The 22,932-nt window shown below is 50.9% G+C and overlaps 1 protein-coding gene across 5 annotated transcripts in view; it reads right to left on the bottom strand.

Annotated features, from left to right (window-relative positions):
- The window catches only part of PHRF1 (PHD and ring finger domains 1), a 58,068-nt gene that overhangs the window by 33,000 nt on the left and 2,136 nt on the right, over positions 1-22,932 (bottom strand). For all 5 annotated transcript variants that reach the window (XM_069738728.1, XM_069738731.1, XM_069738730.1 and 2 more), the window contains exons 2-4: positions 5,068-5,185; positions 1,132-1,245; positions 720-928 (exon numbers count right to left, since the gene is read on the bottom strand). In XM_069738728.1, coding sequence (XP_069594829.1) covers positions 720-928; positions 1,132-1,245; positions 5,068-5,161 — 417 coding nt within the window. In that variant the 5' untranslated portion in view covers positions 5,162-5,185. The remainder of the gene's footprint in view (positions 1-719; positions 929-1,131; positions 1,246-5,067; positions 5,186-22,932) is intronic.

The following is a 22,932-nucleotide window of genomic DNA, read 5'->3' as shown; positions in this document are numbered from 1 at the left end:
CCGCCCCTGGGTGAGTATAATATAACGTCTTTTTCTCCTTTTTCAGGTAACATCGGGGGCTTATCTACAGCATTACAGAATGCTGCAGATAAGCCCCTGATGCCGGTGGGCTTACCTCACCCGCGATTTTCAGGGTGACAAGTTCCCTTTAAAAAAGAATGGTTTTTGGGGATTAATTTGTATGGGATTAAAGAAGAACTACCATAAAATGTTTTATGTCCAAAATCTGTGTGCAGCCAAAAAAATATGCTCACAGATCGCCGCCTTCCCCAGTTTCTTTATGTGTGCGAGCCGCTTTCACAATGCAGGTCTATAGAGCGTAACAACGTCCGCAGGCTTATAAACGCGACTTCCAGCTCACACGTAACCCCCAGACTGACCGGGACAAGTCACAATTGTAGTCAAGTGAGTGAGAAGAGGACTGGAGCGTTGCTGGAAACCGCAGAGGACGGCGATCTGTGAGTATATCAACGCAATTACACTGCATATATTTACCCAGGTTGAGAGTTAACAATGTTTTACGGGAATGCCTCTCTATTTGGGCTGTGAAAAACACATCACAGCCCCGGGGAGAGAGGGTGCTGACACCATGGGACCCATTTATAACCAATTGATATATTTATTTATGGACACTTTTATATATAAAGGTTTGTTTCCAATCAGAACAACACATGAACATGGGCTGAATGTGCTGTAACGCTTCAGATCATTTTACTAACCTTTGACCACTCGAGAATGCAGTCCAGGCAGAAGTAATGGTTACAGTTTTCCGGGGTCCCCACAACCTGATCTCTGAAGCCGTTCAGACAGATGGGGCAGTTCTCCCTTTCCTCGTCAGAACTCATAGCTTCAGCTATATCTGTAGTGGAAGCCGCGGGATCAGAGTTTTCAACCGGAAGGTCGTCTTCATCCTCCTCCTCTACTGATCCTAACATAGAAATACAGACAGACTGGTCACCTTATGTTTTGCAGCAGATTGTACGTTCTCCCCGTGTTTGCGTGGGTTTCCTCCAGGTTCTCCGGTTTCGTCCCACACTCCAAAGACATACCGATAGGGAACAAAATGTGAGCCCCGATGGGGACAGTGATTAGGTCTGTAAAGTGCTGCTTGATTATATTGTTTATACTCACCAGACCCATCTTCCTCCTCACCGTCTTCTTCCTCACCATCTTCCTCCTCACCATCTTCTTCATCCATATCATCCTCACCTTCGCTCCCTGATCCATCAGATTCCTCAACATCCTCTGTAACCAGAAAAATAGCAGAATTAAAGGGCAATGAAATAAATAGATTTTACATGACAGACATTTTGGGGGCACAACTGCCTACTGATATAAAGTGATTATTTTGAAGAAAAAAAAAAAAAAAAGAAAATAGGAAGAATATCATTCCAAATATATTTCTATATACCTTTAATTAGCAAAATCACTCTGTCTTTGTCTAAAGGGGCAATCACCATAGAACATCCAAATGATCGTTGTCTTGTAACAATTACATAAACCTGATAAAATAGGATAGGTATAATGGAGATACCACGGGTGCGGAGGTAAGAAGAGGCTGCTCCCACTACAATCCACCCTGTCTATCTGATCTAATACTGGAGATACCAGGAGTGCTGAGGTAAGAAGAGGCTGCTCACACTGCTGACCACCCTGTCTATCTGATCTAATACTGGAGACACCAGGAGTGCTGAGGAAGAAGAGGCTGCTCACACTGCAATCCACCCCATCTATCTGATCTAATACTGGAGATACCAGGAGTGCTGAGGAAGAAGAGGCTGCTCACACTGCTGTCCACCCTGTCTACCTGATCTAATACTGGAGATACCAGGAGTACTGAGGAAGAAGAGGCTGCTCTCACTGCTGTCCACCCTGTCTATCTGATCTAATACTGGAGATACCAGGAGTGCTGAGGAAGAAGAGGCTGCTCACACTGCTGTCCACCCTGTCTATCTGATCTAATACTGGAGATACCAGGAGTGCTGAGGTAAGAAGAGGCTGCTCACACTGCTGTCCACCCTGTCTATCTGATCTAATACTGGAGATACCAGAGGTGCAGAGATAAGAAGAGGCTGCTCTCACTGCTGACCACCCTGTCTATCTGATCTAATACTGGAGATACCAGGGGTGCTGAGGAAGAAGAGGCTGCTCACACTGCTGTCCACCCTGTCTATCTGATCTAATACTGGAGACACCAGGAGTACTGAGGAAGAAGAGGCTGCTCACACTGCTGTCCACCCTGTCTATCTGATCTAATACTGAAGATACCAGGAGTGCTGAAGTAAGAAGAGGCTGCTCACACTGCTGTCCACCCTGTCTATCTGATCTAATACTGGAGATACCAGAGGTGCAGAGATAAGAAGAGGCTGCTCTCACTGCTGACCACCCTGTCTATCTGATCTAATACTGGAGATACCAGGAGTGCTGAGGAAGAAGAGGCTGCTCACACTGCTGTCCACCCTGTCTATCTGATCTAATACTGAAGATACCAGGAGTGCTGAAGTAAGAAGAGGCTGCTCACACTGCCGTCCACCCTGTCTATCTGATCTAATACTGGAGATACCAGGAGTGCTGAGGAAGAAGAGGCTGCTCACACTGCTGTCCACCCTGTCTATCTGATCTAATACTGAAGATACCAGGAGTGCTGAAGTAAGAAGAGGCTGCTCACACTGCCGTCCACCCTGTCTATCTGATCTAATACTGGAGATACCAGGAATGCAGAGTTAGGCCTCTTTCACACTTCCGTCTTTTAGCTCCCGTCGAAATCCGTTGATTTTTGAGAAAACGGGATCCAGCAAATTTTTCTGCAGGATCCTGTTTTTTCCCATAGGCCGGCGTTATAAACGGCCGAGTGCAATGCGATAAAAAAAAAATTAAAAATAAAAATCGCATTGCACTCGGACCAATGTTAACATATGGGACAGCTCCCAGGAGCCGACTTTTTGTCGGCCGTTTTTCTCGGAGCATGCTGCGATTGTCTCGGACCGAGGAAAACTCTCGGCTCACTCGCACCCATATAAGCCTATGGGTGCGAGTGAGACAGCGCACACCACTCGGATAACATCTGAGTGATGTGCGCTATAAGCGGACCCCAGCAATGGAGGAGAGATGGAGAAAGTAATTTCTCCGCCTCCTCCGCAGCTGTGCTCTGATCCTCCCTGTGCGAGAGAATCGGAGCACAGACGCATGACACTCGGCTCTGGCTCTGCTGCGAGCAGGAGCCGAGTGTCATTAGCATATCGCATCCGATGTTCTCGCATCGGATGCGATACGCCAGTGTGACGCCGGCCATAGACTTGTATTAGCGACGGATTGTGACGGATGGCCATCCGTTTCATCCGTCGTGCACTGGATCCGTCGAAAAATTGCTGTCCATCGGGCGGAGAAAACGTTCAGAGGAACGTTTTTTCTGCATGTCAGAAAATCGGCCAGCGACGGATCCTGTGCTGTCCGTCATTCGCAATAATGGAAGCCTATGGACACAGTATCCGTCGCTGACCGTCAAAAACTGGAATCCAGCGACGTATCCAGTTTTTCTATTCTGAGCATGCGAGGAAGGATTTTCTAGTCTCTCTCACTGAAATTCAGGCAGCGCCTAGTTCGATGCATCCGTCAGGACACAGGATGCGTTACATCCGTTTTTCACTATTTTTAAGACATCCATCGATACGTCACAATGACGCATTCTGACGGGAGCCTAACGACGGAAGTGTGAAAGAAGCCTTAAGAAGAGGCTGCTCACACTGCGGTCCACCCTGTATCTGATCTAATACTGGAGATACCAGGAGTGCTGCGATAAGAAGAGGCTGCTCACACTGCTGTCCTCCCTGTATTTGATCTAATACTGGAGATACCAGGAGTGCTGCGATAAGAAGAGGCTGCTCATACTGCTGTCCTCCCTGTCTATCTGATCTAATACTGGAGCTACCAGGGGAGCTGAGGAAGAAGAGGCTGCTCACACTGCTGTCCTCCCTGTCTATCTGATCTAATACTGGAGATACCAGGAGTGCTGCGATAAGAAGAGGCTGCTCACACTGCTGTCCTCCCTGTCTATCTGATCTAATACTGGAGATACCAGGAGTGCTGCGATAAGAAGAGGCTGCTCACACTGCTGTCCTCCCTGTCTATCTGATCTAATACTGGAGATACCAGGAGTGCTGCGATAAGAAGAGGCTGCTCACACTGCTGTCCTCCCTGTCTATCTGATCTAATACTGGAGCTACCAGGGGAGCTGAGGAAGAAGAGGCTGCTCACACTGCTGTCCTCCCTGTCTATCTGATCTAATACTGGAGCTACCAGGGGAGCTGAGGAAGAAGAGGCTGCTCACACTGCTGTCCACCCTGTCTACCTGATCTAATACTGGAGATACCAGGAGTGCTGAGGAAGAAGAGGCCACTCACACTGCTGTTCATCCCGTCTACCTGATCTAATACTGGAGATACCCAAGGTACTGACATAAGACGAGGCTGTTCACACCGATGTCCACCCTATCTGATCAAATACTGGAGATACCAGGAGTGCTGAGGAAGAAGAGGCTGCTCACATTGCTGTTCACCCTGTTTACCTGATCTAATACTGGAGATACCAGAGGTGCAGAGGTAAGAGACTGCTCACACTGCTGACCACCCTGTCTATCTCATCTAATAATGAAGATACCAGAGGTGCAGAGATAAGAAGAGGCTGCTCACACTGCTATCCACACTGTCCATCTCATCTAATAATGAAGATACCAGAGGTGCAGAGATAAGAAGAGGCTGCTCCGAATGATGAAGACAAGCTGTTAACTGGAGATAGCTTGACAGTTTGTGGTATAAGTATTCTTCAGGTTACAGCAGCGGAGCTTCTACTGCAGATGCGAAGAAGATCCTGTCCTATCACAGGTTTAGGTCAGTGTAACAAGACAGAAGCCATTTTAAATGTACTATAGTTATTGCCTTATGAGACCAAACTAATGTGACTTACTAATTAAACGTATTTATGAATTTATTTAGACATTTACTTTTAATTTGTTTTCAATTCCAGGAGAATCTTTTTAACAACTTTGTAGCTTTGGAATCCAAACATTACCGTCATCGCTGACTACAAATGGCCCCTGTCGCCGGCTTTTCCCCTGGGAGGTGTTCCTGTTAATCAGCTGATCCTGATTCTCTTCATCATCCATGGTTATGCATCAGAAAGACATCCCCTGTAATCAGCAGAAAGTCAGCGTCAGAGGCTGGCAAATACGGCAACATGATCACTCACACGTGTGTACACACTGGAATTATTTGTAGCTGCATCTTTTTAAAAGGACAAAAAGCAATTTGACAATTATCTCACAAACTCTTTAATGGGCTGCATGGGCTACTCCCTCATAAATCCATCAATTAACCCCTTCACCACGATGTGATTTTTTTGTTTTCTCACTTTCGTTATTTGCTCTCCTTCTTTCCAGAGCTACAACTTCTTTTATTTTTCCCTCAATATGGCCGTATGAGGGCTTATTTTTTTGCGGGGGGTGAGCTATGCTCTTGAATGACGCCATTGATTTTACCATATAGCTTAATGAAAAATGGGGGGAAAAATTCAAAGTGCAGTGAAATTGCAAAAAAAAAAAAAATGCAATTCCTCACTTTTTAAATTTTTTTTATTTACCATGTTCACCTTACGGTAAAACTGACCTGGCAATAGGATTCTCCAGATCATTACAGGTATGCAGATACTAAACCTATAAAGGTTCCTTTTTTTCTTTCTAAGTCAAGTAAATGAAAAAAAAAAAAATCCCGAAATTTGTAAGAAAAAAAAAAAATTAAACTTATGTCGCCATTTTCCGAGACCCACAGAGAGTTAATTTTTGGGGATCTGGGGCTGGGTGAGGGCTTTTTTTTTCTGCGACTTGAGTTGACGTTTTTATTAATAGCATTTTGGGACCGAAAAGATGTTTTCACCGCCTCTTATTACATTTTATTGCAATGTTGTGGCAGACAAAAAAAAGGTAATTTGGGCGTTTTGATTTCTTTTCTTCTTAGAACCATAAAAAAATATCCAAAAGACATAAAACATAGTTATAGGGGTTTTTCCATCATGTAAAGATCAATAACTGATGGGTCCTACTAACACACACAACCAAAGTCAGGGGACACAGTACCCAGAAAAACAACACTCAAAAGAGTAAAAGATATAGAAAAAAAAATTAAGGCTTAAATCTAAAAAAAAAAAAAATTAACCGGAGAGTAAATGGGACATGTAAGAGGATTCAAAAGGGGATACCATAGATAAAGGTAGTAGGGGGGTTCACAAAAAGGAAAGGGTAGCAAGGTAGTCTGTATCAGAAAAAGCAGGGAATATTTAATGAACTTCCATGATTCACCTAAGCATCTGCATGTACTGTAAATCATAGTACAGACTATTAAGGAAGTATGGGAACAACAAGAATCAGTCACAGCCACCAGAGCCCCGACGCGCGTTTCACTGTTACGCTTTTTCAAGGGATGTATGTTAAGATGTTGAGGGTGTTTTTTTTATTTTTATTTAGATTTTTAAAACCTTTACCCCCCCCCCCCCCCCCACACACACACACACACTTTTTACTGGCTTCGATAGTCCCCTTAGGAGACTGGAAGGTGTGATGGTCCGATCGCCTGTGTTACACATAGCAGTGCTTCAGGGATTAGTAAGATAGGAAGAAGTGTACGGTACAGTGCAATAAAAGAAGTACCACAAGTGATTAGGGTGTAATGATAGAAAATTATTAACAATTTGAAAAATATGTTTTTTATGTTACCACGCACGGTGTTTGACCACAAGATATTGATGACTTATCCCTAGGGCAGGTGCACTGTATTTTCGCTCCAAGTGCGAGCTGACAAAATACCGAATCGCACGCCAATGTTATTCTATCGGGCTGTGCACATGTACGATTATTTTCCTGGGACAGAGTAAAAAAGTAGTAGCATGCACAAGCTTGAGCCGATATGCCGATAGCCCTCTGTCACGTAAGTCAATGAGTCAGTGGAAACCATTAGACTGCACTCGTATGACATCTGAGTGCAGTCCGATATACATGGACTGACAGATTGGTGAAGATGGAGATTTTTCTTCCATCTTCTGCTCCTCCGAGAGAATCGGATCATATTCTGACAAGCGTGTGTCACTTGCCTGATCCTCTCTGATGCACCCATCTTTAGTATATGTCATTAAAGGGAACCTGTCACCACAAAAAAAGCGCTATTAACTGGGGTGGATCTGAAGGTTAGTAACGTTACTAACCTGCCCGGCTCCAGCACATATACGTATACTGCGGGGAGAAAATTAACTTTATTCACGGACTGTGAAAGGCAGATGTGGGACACGGGCTACACCCTGATCAGTTGTTTCTCATTGCCCAAGCGTTTACTTGTGAACTCCATAACTGAGTGCCAATTATAACCACGGAAGACGTGACTAAAATCAAACACTAAAAAAAAAAAAAAAGAAAGAACCTGACATAAGGGCAAAGATCATGGAGCAAAGTTCAGAAACCGTGAGACCTGAGACAAACAGCCATTTAAAGAGAACCTGTCCCCTAATTTTTGGCGGTAGTATTGATGCTTATGTTATCATGACTGATGTTTTATGATGAAATATTTTACTTTCATAAGCTGCATTTACACTGAAAGAATCATTTCGTGACAATCTATCTGAATAAACAAGTTGTCGATCACGCAATGATTGGGAAAAACACTTGTTCGTAGGGTGAAATGACCTTTGGCACTCTGGGCGGTGTGTAGTGCTGTGTAAACAGGGCTCGAGCTGGCGAGAACTATGGCAGCTATATGCACGGAACTACAGATTGCTCAGTGTGCACTGCTTACTTTGGCCTGTGTAAACAGGCATTTAAACTACCGCCAACCAGGAAAGTAATATTGATCTCATCATGTCCGCCGGTCGATCCAAAGGGATGCTTTCGGCAGACCTCTACCCCATCCCACCAGTGAGTGTATACTAGCAGGTAAACCACTTCTATTTCCACACTGGGCGGTTTCCGCAACGCCCATTCCTCTCTAGTTACACGAACCGCACAGAGCAGCTGCGTTCGGCTGTTTTCATACCCTCAGGTGGCTGCAAACAGCTATCATCATCTTGGCCAGGAAAGGCAGAGATAGGAATATCCCTTTAAGAGAAAAACAAAGGGACCTTATTGTGGCCAAGACTAAAGTTAAAAAAAAAAAAAAATACACAACATAGATAACATACCCATTGGATAAGTCATTGATTAGACGGTGGGGGTCTGACACTCGGCCACCCTCACCAATCAGCTGAGGTGTAGGATATAAAGAAGGAACAGCACAGCCCTTATAATGTGCGGCAGCTGCTGCCGGGGACGGTATGTCAGCCGCCATTCTGTCGTTTTCAGCAGCGACCACTACACATAATACAACATTGTTCCGTTTAATCTTTAAAAGGGTTATTCCCATCTCCAAGATTCTATCCTAAAATGTAGTAATAATCTTAGCAAATGCGTCCAATTAGAAATGTAGTCTAGTTCTTCTGATTCGCTATGACTCTTTTCTCACGTGCAGGCATTGCAGTAGCTTAGGTACCCATGGTTACGACCACTAGCAAGTAGCTAACTGTCACCATATATAAGTGGTCGTAACCATGGCTACCTAAGGTCCTGCAATGCCTGCACATGAGGGAAGACACACAGCGAATCAGAAAAACTATACATTTCTTATTGGAGGTATTCGCTAATATTATTACACCTATTACATATTGGGATGGGATCTTGGAGATGGGAATACCCCTTTAAAGCCTCACCCAGAAAAGTTACCAGTTGTTGGGTCATCAATATGTTCTCGGAGGACCCCTTTAACTTTACAATCAAACCAGGCATCATTATTGTTAACGCTACGTTGGGGGAGCAGGAAGTTTTACTTCTTAGGCTACTTTCACACTAGCGTCGGAATTCGGCCCGTCGCATTGCGTCGTTGTTAGCGCCGCACAACGGGTGCAGCGGATGCATTTCTCCGGCGCACCCGCTGCCCCATTGTGAGGTGCGGGGAGGTGGGGGCGGAGTTCCGGCCGCGCATGCGCAGTCGGAAAAACCGGTCCGTCTGGAGCAGGATGCGTTTTTTCCCCTAAACGATGCATTGCAACGTATTAAAAAAAACGCCAGTGTGAAAGTAGCCTGTAATTCTGTGTCTCTGTAAAATAGCAAGTAAGAGGGGACGCAGAGATCGCAGGAAGACGCGGCCGTCATCTCTCCCCCTGTACAGTCTCCGGTTACCCCAAGAGAAACACAGGAACCTTTCCTCATGTTATCAGCCCTCTTACCAAATAAATAGGATCACAATGGCGTTTAGCAATAACAAGTTAATATTTATCATTTATTTTTTGAGGTCAGTAAATGAAGATAGACCCCACTGCTGCCCACAACACAGGTGTAAGCATTAGGGCTCCTTCTCACTTGTGAGACATACGGCCGAGTCTCGCAGGTTAAAACCCGGCTCTGCCGCCGGCCGCACAGCAATACATGGAGCTGCACGCTCCGCTCTGGAGTGCCGGCGGCAGAGCCGGGTTTTAACCTGCGAGACTCGGCCGTATGTCTCACAAGTGAGAAGGAGCCCCGATTCCTCTGTCACAGCTGAGATTCCCCTCGCTCAGCCTGGAGAATTCCTAAACTAGCGATTCCCCAGTATAGTGTAACACTGGGCTCACACACTCCAGCACCAACATCCACATCTAAAAGCCACGGAAAAACTAACATGTCAATGGGCTTCTAGTTACATCGAGGGCAAAAACCCAAAAGGTCAATTTACACCGCGCGAATATTGTGAAAAAAATATCAATAGGAACGCGAGTCCACTGATAACTGTACAAAACAGGCAGCCCGAAACTTCATCGTTCATGGCAGGACATCGTACGGTGCGGACAATGGCAGCCTATGTGCACTGGATCATCTGTAGAGGGATCAGCCTGTGTAATCAGACTATTAAAGGGGCTATCAAGGAGAATTTTATAGGTAGTTGCCAATTACCTGCCTGTTTTACCAGGCGCCGGCTCAGAGCGCTTACTGACCCGTCAGCAGAGCAGCTCCTCATCCTCCTTGTTGTGACCTCCGACGTCATGCCGATTGTCAGCCAGCTCCCCGCAGTTAGGCAGCAGGGAGCCGGCTGTCAATCATCATGGCAGTCAACACAGCAGAGTAGCTGCTGATCCGTCGACGTTGATGTCAGCAGAAGCCGCTGAATGACCGACAGGAGCGGTCTGTGATCACACTGTGCCGGCAGAGATCGGTGCTGGGCACAACAGGAAGGAAGTTAGCAACTACCTGTCTGTCAGATAATAGGCATGTAGTAAAAGAAACATAATTAAATAGCCCTGGATAACCCCTTTAAACAAGCATGTCACCGGTCAGTGGTCGTGGAACGCTGCGCACTGCACAGTGTAAATTGACCTTTAATCTGTGACCAAATTCTTGTAAGCGCTCCAGCAGCGGCTGCGTGTCTGCGTTACACAACAGAGGAACCATAAGGAGAAGAATAAATAATCGTCAGCCCATTAGAAGAATATCACTCGCCGGCTGACAAGAACAGAACCCAGGGACAGGGAGCAAAGTGTAATCCTGTCAGTGCCGACACCGGCTGACTGCACCGTAGAGCCCCCTTTATGTGTGGAGGCCAAAGTCACTGAACGACCCTCGATGGACAATACATAAGTGGATCTAACAGTGGACTACTGGGCTGTTTACACAGGACAGTGCTGGGGAGAGATCTGGGATAAGATGGCCCTATCCCCCCACAGTCACCTCCCCTAATCACACAGAACAGTGATGGGGAGATCTGGGATAAGATGGCCCTATCCCCCCACAGTCACCTCCCCTAATCACACAGGACAGTGCTGGGGAGAGATCTGGGATAAGATGGCCCTATCCCCCCACAGTCACCTCCCCTAATCACACAGGACAGTGATGGGGGGAGATCTGGGATAAGATGGCCCTATCCCCCCACAGTCACCTCCCCTAATCACACAGGACAGTGATGGGGGGAGATCTGGGATAAGATGGCCCTATCCCCCCACAGTCACCTCCTCTAATCACACAGGACAGTGATGGGGGGAGATCTGGGATAAGATGGCCCTATCCCCCACAGTCACCTCCCCTAATCACACAGGACAGTGATGGGGGGAGATCTGGGATAAGATGGCCCTATCCCCCACAGTCACCTCCCCTAATCACACAGAACAGTGATGGGGGGAGATCTGGGATAAGATGGCCCTATCCCCCACAGTCACCTCCCCTAATCACACAGGACATTGATGGGGGGAGATCTGGGATAAGATGGCCCTATCCCCCACAGTCACCTCCCCTAATCACACAGGACAGTGATGGGGGGAGATCTGGGATAAGATGGCCCTATCCCCCACAGTCACCTCCCCTAATCACACAGGACAGTGATGGGGGGAGATCTGGGATAAGATGGCCCTATCCCCCACAGTCACCTCCCCTAATCACACAGGACAGTGATGGGGGAGATCTGGGATAAGATGGCCCTATCCCCCACAGTCACCTCCCCTAATCACACAGAACAGTGATGGGGAGATCTGGGATAAGATGGCCCTATCCCCCACAGTCACCTCCTCTAATCACACAGGACAGTGATGGGGGAGATCTGGGATAAGATGGCCCTATCCCCCACAGTCACCTCCTCTAATCACACAGAACAGTGATGGGGAGATCTGGGATAAGATGGCCCTATCCCCCACAGTCACCTCCCCTAATCACACAGAACAGTGATGGGGGAGATCTGGGATAAGATGGCCCTATCCCCCACAGTCACATCCCCTAATCACACAGAACAGTGATGGGGAGATCTGGGATAAGATGGCCCTATCCCCCACAGTCACCTCCCCTAATCACACAGAACAGTGATGGGCAGATCCGGGATAAGATGGCCCTATCCCCCACAGTCACATCCCCTAATCACACAGGACAGTGATGGGCAGATCCGGGATAAGATGGCCCTATCCCCCCACAGTCACATCCCCTAATCACACAGGACAGTGATGGGGGGAGATCTGGGATAAGATGGCCCTATCCCCCACAGTCACCTCCCCTAATCACACAGGACAGTGATGGGGGGAGATCTGGGATAAGATGGCCCTATCCCCCACAGTCACCTCCCCTAATCACACAGGACAGTGATGGGGGGAGATCTGGGATAAGATGGCCCTATCCCCCACAGTCACCTCCCCTAATCACACAGGACAGTGATGGGGGGAGATCTGGGATAAGATGGCCCTATCCCCCCACAGTCACCTCCTCTAATCACACAGGACAGTGATGGGGGGAGATCCGGGATAAGATGGCCCTATCCCCCCACAGTCACCTCCTCTAATCACACAGAACAGTGATGGGGGGAGATCCGGGATAAGATGGCCCTATCCCCCACAGTCACCTCCTCTAATCACACAGGACAGTGATGGGGGAGATCTGGGATAAGATGGCCCTATCCCCCACAGTCACCTCCTCTAATCACACAGAACAGTGATGGGGAGATCTGGGATAAGATGGCCCTATCCCCCACAGTCACCTCCCCTAATCACACAGAACAGTGATGGGCAGATCCGGGATAAGATGGCCCTATCCCCCACAGTCACCTCCCCTAATCACACAGAACAGTGATGGGCAGATCCGGGATAAGATGGCCCTATCCCCCACAGTCACATCCCATAATCACACAGGACAGTGATGGGCAGATCCGGGATAAGATGGCCCTATCCCCCCACAGTCACCTCCCCTAATCACACAGGACAGTGATGGGGGGAGATCTGGGATAAGATGGCCCTATCCCCCACAGTCACCTCCCCTAATCACACAGGACAGTGATGGGGGGAGATCTGGGATAAGATGGCCCTATCCCCCACAGTCACCTCCCCTAATCACACAGGACAGTGATGGGGGGAGATCTGGGATAAGATGGCCCTATCCCCCACAGTCACCTCCCCTAATCACACAGGACAGTGATGGGGGGAGATCTGGGATAAGATGGCCCTATCCCCCACAGTCAACTCCTCTAATCACACAGGACAGTGATGGGGGGAGATCTGGGATAAGATGGCCCTATCCCCCCACAGTCACATCCCCTAATCACACAGGACAGTGATGGGGGGAGATCTGGGATAAGATGGCCCTATCCCCCACAGTCACATCCCCTAATCACACAGAACAGTGATGGGGGGAGATCTGGGATAAGATGGCCCTATCCCCCACAGTCACCTCCCCTAATCACACAGGACAATGATGGGGGGAGATCTGGGATAAGATGGCCCTATCCCCCACAGTCACCTCCCCTAATCACACAGGACAATGATGGGGGGAGATCTGGGATAAGATGGCCCTATCCCCCACAGTCACCTCCCCTAATCACACAGGACAGTGATGGGGAGATCTGGGATAAGATGGCCCTATCCCCCACAGTCACCTCCCCTAATCACACAGGACAGTGATGGGGAGATCTGGGATAAGATGGCCCTATCCCCCCACAGTCACCTCCCCTAATCACACAGGACAGTGATGGGGGGGGAGATCTGGGGTAAGATGGCCCTATCCCCCACAGTCACCACCTCTAATCACACAGGACAGTGATGGGGGGGGAGATCTGGGGTAAGATGGCCCTATCCCCCACAGTCACCTCCCCTAATCACACAGGACAGTGATGGGGGGAGATCTGGGATAAGATGGCCCTATCCCCCACAGTCACCTCCTCTAATCACACAGGACAGTGATGGGGGGAGATCTGGGATAAGATGGCCCTATCCCCCACAGTCACATCCCCTAATCACACAGGACAGTGATGGGGGGAGATCTGGGATAAGATGGCCCTATCCCCCCACAGTCACCTCCTCTAATCACACAGGACATTGATGGGGGGAGATCTGGGATAAGATGGCCCTATCCCCCACAGTCACCTCCCCTAATCACACAGGACATTGATGGGGGGAGATCTGGGATAAGATGGCCCTATCCCCCACAGTCACCTCCCCTAATCACACAGGACAGTGATGGGGGGAGATCTGGGATAAGATGGCCCTATCCCCCACAGTCACCTCCCCTAATCACACAGGACAGTGATGGGGGGAGATCTGGGATAAGATGGCCCTATCCCCCACAGTCACCTCCCCTAATCACACAGGACAGTGATGGGGGGAGATCTGGGATAAGATGGCCCTATCCCCCACAGTCACCTCCCCTAATCACACAGGACAGTGATGGGGGGAGATCTGGGATAAGATGGCCCTATCCCCCACAGTCACCTCCCCTAATCACACAGGACAGTGATGGGGGGAGATCTGGGATAAAATGGCCCTATCCCCCACAGTCACCTCCCCTAATCACACAGGACAGTGATGGGGGGAGATCTGGGATAAGATGGCCCTATCCCCCCACAGTCACCTCCCCTAATCACACAGGACAGTGATGGGGGGAGATCTGGGATAAGATGGCCCTATCCCCCACAGTCACCTCCCCTAATCACACAGGACAGTGATGGGGGGAGATCTGGGATAAGATGGCCCTATCCCCCACAGTCACCTCCCCTAATCACACAGGACAGTGATGGGGGGAGATCTGGGATAAGATGGCCCTATCCCCCACAGTCACCTCCCCTAATCACACAGGACAATGATGGGGGGAGATCTGGGATAAGATGGCCCTATCCCCCACAGTCACCTCCCCTAATCACACAGGACAATGATGGGGGGAGATCTGGGATAAGATGGCCCTATCCCCCACAGTCACCTCCCCTAATCACACAGGACAGTGATGGGGGGAGATCTGGGATAAGATGGCCCTATCCCCCACAGTCACCTCCCCTAATCACACAGGACAGTGATGGGGGGAGATCTGGGATAAGATGGCCCTATCCCCCACAGTCACCTCCCCTAATCACACAGGACAGTGATGGGGGGAGATCTGGGATAAGATGGCCCTATCCCCCACAGTCACCTCCCCTAATCACACAGGACATTGATGGGGGGAGATCTGGGATAAGATGGCCCTATCCCCCACAGTCACCTCCCCTAATCACACAGGACAGTGATGGGGGGAGATCTGGGATAAGATGGCCCTATCCCCCACAGTCACCTCCTCTAATCACACAGGACAGTGATGGGGGGAGATCTGGGATAAGATGGCCCTATCCCCCCACAGTCACCTCCCCTAATCACACAGGACAGTGATGGGGGGAGATCTGGGATAAGATGGCCCTATCCCCCACAGTCACCTCCCCTAATCACACAGGACAGTGATGGGGGGAGATCTGGGGTAAGATGGCCCTATCCCCCACAGTCACCTCCCCTAATCACACAGGACAGTGATGGGGAGATCTGGGATAAGATGGCCCTATCCCCCACAGTCACCTCCCCTAATCACACAGGACAGTGATGGGGGGAGATCTGGGGTAAGATGGCCCTATCCCCCACAGTCACATCCCCTAATCACACAGGACAGTGATGGGGAGAGATCTGGGATAAGATGGCCCTATCCCCCACAGTCACATCCCCTAATCACACAGGACAGTGATGGGGAGATCTGGGATAAGATGGCCCTATCCCCCACAGTCACCTCCCCTAATCACACAGTACAATGATGGGGGGAGATCTGGGATAAGATGGCCCTATCCCCCCACAGTCACCTCCCCTAATCACACAGGACAGTGATGGGGAGAGATCTGGGATAAGATGGCCCTATCCCCCACAGTCACATCCTCTAATCACACAGGACAGTGATGGGGAGAGATCTGGGATAAGATGTCCCTATCCCCCACAGTCACCTCCCCTAATCACACAGGACAGTGATGGGGGGAGATCTGGGATAAGATGGCCCTATCCCCCACAGTCACCTCCCCTAATCACACAGGACAGTGATGGGGGGAGATCTGGGATAAGATGGCCCTATCCCCCACAGTCACATCCCCTAATCACACAGGACAGTGATGGGGAGAGATCTGGATAAGATGGCCCTATCCCCCACAGTCACATCCCCTAATCACACAGGACAGTGATGGGGGAGATCTGGGATAAGATGGCCCTATCCCCCACAGTCACATCCCCTAATCACACAGGACAGTGATGGGGGGAGATCTGGGATAAGATGGCCCTATCCCCCACAGTCACATCCCCTAATCACACAGGACAGTGATGGGGGGAGATCTGGGATAAGATGGCCCTATCCCCCACAGTCACCTCCCCTAATCACACAGGACAGTGATGGGGGGAGATCTGGGGTAAGATGGCCCTATCCCCCACAGTCACCTCCTCTAATCACACAGGACAGTGATGAGGGGAGATCTGGGATAAGATGGCCCTATCCCCCACAGTCACCTCCCCTAATCACACAGGACAGTGATGGGGGGAGATCTGGGGTAAGATGGCCCTATCCCCCCACAGTCACCTCCCCTAATCACACAGGACAGTGATGGGGAGATCTGGGATAAGATGGCCCTATCCCCCACAGTCACCTCCCCTAATCACACAGGACAGTGATGGGGGGAGATCTGGGGTAAGATGGCCCTATCCCCCACAGTCACATCCCCTAATCACACAGGACAGTGATGGGGAGAGATCTGGGATAAGATGGCCCTATCCCCCACAGTCACATCCCCTAATCACACAGGACAGTGATGGGGAGATCTGGGATAAGATGGCCCTATCCCCCACAGTCACCTCCCCTAATCACACAGTACAATGATGGGGGGAGATCTGGGATAAGATGGCCCTATCCCCCACAGTCACCTCCCCTAATCACACAGGACAGTGATGGGGAGAGATCTGGGATAAGATGGCCCTATCCCCCACAGTCACATCCTCTAATCACACAGGACAGTGATGGGGAGAGATCTGGGATAAGATGTCCCTATCCCCCACAGTCACCTCCCCTAATCACACAGGACAGTGATGGGGGGAGATCTGGGATAAGATGGCCCTATCCCCCACAGTCACCTCCCCTAATCACACAGGACAGTGATGGGGGGAGATCTGGGATAAGATGGCCCTATCCCCCACAGTCACATCCCCTAATCACACAGGACAGTGATGGGGGAGATCTGGGATAAGATGGCCCTATCCCCCACAGTCACATCCCCTAATCACACAGGACAGTGATGGGGGGAGATCTGGGGTAAGACGGCCCTATCCCCCACAGTCACCTCCTCTAATCACACAGAACAGTGATGGGGGGAGATCTGGGATAAGATGGCCCTATCCCCCACAGTCAACTCCTCTAATCACACAGGACAATGATGGGGGGAGATCTGGGATAAGATGGCCCTATCCCCCCACAGTCACATCCCCTAATCACACAGGACAGTGATGGGGGGAGATCTGGGATAAGATGGCCCTATCCCCCACAGTCACATCCCCTAATCACACAGAACAGTGATGGGGGGAGATCTGGGGTAAGATGGCCCTATCCCCCACAGTCACCTCCTCTAATCACACAGGACAATGATGGGGGGAGATCTGGGATAAGATGGCCCTATCCCCCACAGTCACCTCCCCTAATCACACAGGACAATGATGGGGGGAGATCTGGGATAAGATGGCCCTATCCCCCACAGTCACCTCCCCTAATCACACAGGACAGTGATGGGGAGATCTGGGATAAGATGGCCCTATCCCCCACAGTCACCTCCCCTAATCACACAGGACAGTGATGGGGAGATCTGGGATAAGATGGCCCTATCCCCCCACAGTCACCTCCCCTAATCACACAGGACAGTGATGGGGAGAGATCTGGGATAAGATGGCCCTATCCCCCACAGTCACCACCTCTAATCACACAGGACAGTGATGGGGGGGGAGATCTGGGGTAAGATGGCCCTATCCCCCACAGTCACCTCCCCTAATCACACAGGACAGTGATGGGGGGAGATCTGGGATAAGATGGCCCTATCCCCCACAGTCACCTCCTCTAATCACACAGGACAGTGATGGGGGGAGATCTGGGATAAGATGGCCCTATCCCCCACAGTCACATCCCCTAATCACACAGGACAGTGATGGGGGGAGATCTGGGATAAGATGGCCCTATCCCCCCACAGTCACCTCCTCTAATCACACAGGACAGTGATGGGGGGAGATCTGGGATAAGATGGCCCTATCCCCCACAGTCACCTCCCCTAATCACACAGGACATTGATGGGGGGAGATCTGGGATAAGATGGCCCTATCCCCCACAGTCACCTCCCCTAATCACACAGGACAGTGATGGGGAGATCTGGGATAAGATGGCCCTATCCCCCACAGTCACCTCCTCTAATCACACAGGACAGTGATGGGGGGAGATCTGGGATAAGATGGCCCTATCCCCCCACAGTCACCTCCCCTAATCACACAGGACAGTGATGGGGGGAGATCTGGGATAAGATGGCCCTATCCCCCACAGTCACATCCCCTAATCACACAGGACAGTGATGGGGGGAGATCTGGGATAAGATGGCCCTATCCCCCACAGTCACCTCCCCTAATCACACAGGACAGTGATGGGGGGAGATCTGGGATAAGATGGCCCTATCCCCCCACAGTCACCTCCCCTAATCACACAGGACAGTGATGGGGGGAGATCTGGGATAAGATGGCCCTATCCCCCACAGTCACATCCCCTAATCACACAGGACAGTGATGGGGGGAGATCTGGGATAAGATGGCCCTATCCCCCACAGTCACCTCCCCTAATCACACAGGACAGTGATGGGGGGAGATCTGGGATAAGATGGCCCTATCCCCCACAGTCACATCCCCTAATCACACAGGACAGTGATGGGGGGAGATCTGGGATAAGATGGCCCTATCCCCCACAGTCACCTCCCCTAATCACACAGGACAATGATGGGGGGAGATCTGGGGTAAGATGGCCCTATCCCCCACAGTCACCTCCCCTAATCACACAGGACAGTGATGGGGGGAGATCTGGGATAAGATGGCCCTATCCCCCACAGTCACCTCCCCTAATCACACAGGACAGTGATGGGGGGAGATCTGGGATAAGATGGCCCTATCCCCCACAGTCACCTCCCCTAATCACACAGGACAGTGATGGGGGGAGATCTGGGATAAGATGGCCCTATCCCCCACAGTCACCTCCCCTAATCACACAGGACAGTGATGGGGGGAGATCTGGGATAAGATGGCCCTATCCCCCACAGTCACCTCCTCTAATCACACAGGACAGTGATGGGGGGAGATCTGGGATAAGATGGCCCTATCCCCCCATAGTCACATCCCCTAATCACACAGGACAGTGATGGGGGGAGATCTGGGATAAGATGGCCCTATCCCCCACAGTCACCTCCCCTAATCACACAGGACAGTGATGGGGGGAGATCTGGGATAAGATGGCCCTATCCCCCACAGTCACCTCCCCTAATCACACAGGACAGTGATGGGGGGAGATCTGGGATAAGATGGCCCTATCCCCCACAGTCACCTCCTCTAATCACACAAGACAGTGATGGGGGGAGATCTGGGATAAGATGGCCCTATCCCCCACAGTCACATCCCCTAATCACACAGGACAGTGATGGGGGGAGATCTGGGATAAGATGGCCCTATCCCCCACAGTCACCTCCCCTAATCACACAGGACAGTGATGGGGGGAGATCTGGGATAAGATGGCCCTATCCCCCACAGTCACCTCCCCTAATCACACAGGACAGTGATGGGGAGATCTGGGATAAGATGGCCCTATCCCCCCACAGTCACCTCCCCTAATCACACAGGACAGTGATGGGGGGAGATCTGGGATAAGATGGCCCTATCCCCCCACAGTCACCTCCCCTAATCACACAGGACAGTGATGGGGGGAGATCTGGGATAAGATGGCCCTATCCCCCACAGTCACCTCCCCTAATCACACAGGACAGTGATGGGGGGAGATCTGGGGTAAGATGGCCCTATCCCCCACAGTCACCTCCCCTAATCACACAGGACAGTGATGGGGAGAGATCTGGGATAAGATGGCCCTATCCCCCACAGTCACCTCCCCTAATCACACAGGACAGTGATGGGGGGAGATCTGGGATAAGATGTCCCTATCCCCCACAGTCACCTCCCCTAATCACACAGGACAGTGATGGGGGGAGATCTGGGATAAGATGGCCCTATCCCCCACAGTCACCTCCCCTAATCACACAGGACAGTGATGGGGAGATCTGGGATAAGATGGCCCTATCCCCCCACAGTCACCTCCCCTAATCACACAGGACAGTGATGGGGGGAGATCTGGGATAAGATGGCCCTATCCCCCCACAGTCACCTCCCCTAATCACACAGGACAGTGATGGGGGGAGATCTGGGATAAGATGGCCCTATCCCCCACAGTCACCTCCCCTAATCACACAGGACAGTGATGGGGGAGATCTGGGATAAGATGGCCCTATCCCCCACAGTCACATCCCCTAATCACACAGGACAGTGATGGGGAGATCTGGGATAAGATGGCCCTATCCCCCCACAGTCACCTCCCCTAATCACACAGGACAGTGATGGGGGGAGATCTGGGATAAGATGGCCCTATCCCCCACAGTCACATCCCCTAATCACACAGGACAGTGATGGGGGGAGATCTGGGATAAGATGTCCCTATCCCCCACAGTCACCTCCCCTAATCACACAGGACAGTGATGGGGAGAGATCTGGGATAAGATGGCCCTATCCCCCACAGTCACATCCCCTAATCACACAGGACAGTGATGAGGGGAGATCTGGGATAAGATGGCCCTATCCCCCACAGTCACCTCCCCTAATCACACAGGACAGTGATGGGGAGAGATCTGGGATAAGATGGCCCTATCCCCCACAGTCACATCCCCTAATCACACAGGACAATGATGGGGGGAGATCTGGGATAAGATGGCCCTATCCCCCACAGTCACATCCCCTAATCACACAGGACAGTGATGGGGAGAGATCTGGGATAAGATGGCCCTATCCCCCACAGTCACATCCTCTAATCACACAGGACAGTGATGAGGGGAGATCTGGGATAAGATGGCCCTATCCCCCACAGTCACATCCCCTAATCACACAGGACAGTGATGGGGGGAGATCTGGGATAAGATGGCCCTATCCCCCACAGTCACATCCCCTAATCACACAGGACAATGATGGGGGGAGATCTGGGATAAGATGGCCCTATCCCCCACAGTCACCTCCCCTAATCACACAGGACAGTGATGGGGGGAGATCTGGGATAAGATGGCCCTATCCCCCACAGTCACATCCCCTAATCACACAGGACAATGATGGGGGGAGATCTGGGGTAAGATGGCCCTATCCCCCACAGTCACATCCCCTAATCACACAGGACAATGATGGGGGGAGATCTGGGATAAGATGGCCCTATCCCCCACAGTCACCTCCCCTAATCACACAGGACAGTGATGGGGGGAGATCTGGGATAAGATGGCCCTATCCCCCACAGTCACCTCCCCTAATCACACAGGACAGTGATGGGGGGAGATCTGGGATAAGATGGCCCTATCCCCCACAGTCACCTCCCCTAATCACACAGGACAGTGATGGGGGGAGATCTGGGATAAGATGGCCCTATCCCCCACAGTCACATCCCCTAATCACACAGGACAGTGATGGGGAGAGATCTGGGATAAGATGGCCCTATCCCCCACAGTCACATCCCCTAATCACACAGGACAGTGATGGGGGAGATCTGGGATAAGATGGCCCTATCCCCCACAGTCACATCCCCTAATCACACAGGACAGTGATGGGGGGAGATCTGGGATAAGATGGCCCTATCCCCCACAGTCACATCCCCTAATCACACAGGACAGTGATGGGGGGAGATCTGGGATAAGATGGCCCTATCCCCCACAGTCACCTCCCCTAATCACACAGGACAGTGATGGGGGGAGATCTGGGGTAAGACGGCCCTATCCCCCACAGTCACCTCCCCTAATCACACAGGACAGTGATGGGGGGAGATCTGGGGTAAGACGGCCCTATCCCCCACAGTCACCTCCCCTAATCACACAGGACAGTGATGGGGGGAGATCTGGGATAAGATGGCCCTATCCCCCACAGTCACCTCCCCTAATCACACAGGACAGTGATGGGGGGAGATCTGGGGTAAGATGGCCCTATCCCCCACAGTCACATCCCCTAATCACACAGGACAGTGATGGGGAGAGATCTGGGATAAGATGGCCCTATCCCCCACAGTCACATCCCCTAATCACACAGGACAGTGATGGGGAGAGATCTGGGATAAGATGGCCCTATCCCCCACAGTCACATCCCCTAATCACACAGGACAGTGATGGGGAGATCTGGGATAAGATGGCCCTATCCCCCACAGTCACCTCCCCTAATCACACAGTACAATGATGGGGGGAGATCTGGGATAAGATGGCCCTATCCCCCACAGTCACCTCCCCTAATCACACAGGACAGTGATGGGGAGAGATCTGGGATAAGATGGCCCTATCCCCCACAGTCACATCCTCTAATCACACAGGACAGTGATGGGGAGAGATCTGGGATAAGATGTCCCTATCCCCCACAGTCACCTCCCCTAATCACACAGGACAGTGATGGGGGGAGATCTGGGATAAGATGGCCCTATCCCCCACAGTCACCTCCCCTAATCACACAGGACAGTGATGGGGGGAGATCTGGGATAAGATGGCCCTATCCCCCACAGTCACATCCCCTAATCACACAGGACAGTGATGGGGAGAGATCTGGGATAAGATGGCCCTATCCCCCACAGTCACCTCCTCTAATCACACAGGACAGTGATGGGGGGAGATCTGGGATAAGATGGCCCTATCCCCCACAGTCACCTCCTCTAATCACACAGGACAGTGATGGGGGGAGATCTGGGATAAGATGGCCCTATCCCCCACAGTCACCTCCCCTAATCACACAGGACAATGATGGGGGGAGATCTGGGAT

Source organism: Ranitomeya imitator, chromosome 9 (genome assembly GCF_032444005.1).
Source record: "Ranitomeya imitator isolate aRanImi1 chromosome 9, aRanImi1.pri, whole genome shotgun sequence".
Classification (NCBI taxonomy): Eukaryota; Metazoa; Chordata; class Amphibia; order Anura; family Dendrobatidae; genus Ranitomeya; species Ranitomeya imitator.
This window is presented reverse-complemented; position numbering and strand designations above follow the sequence as displayed.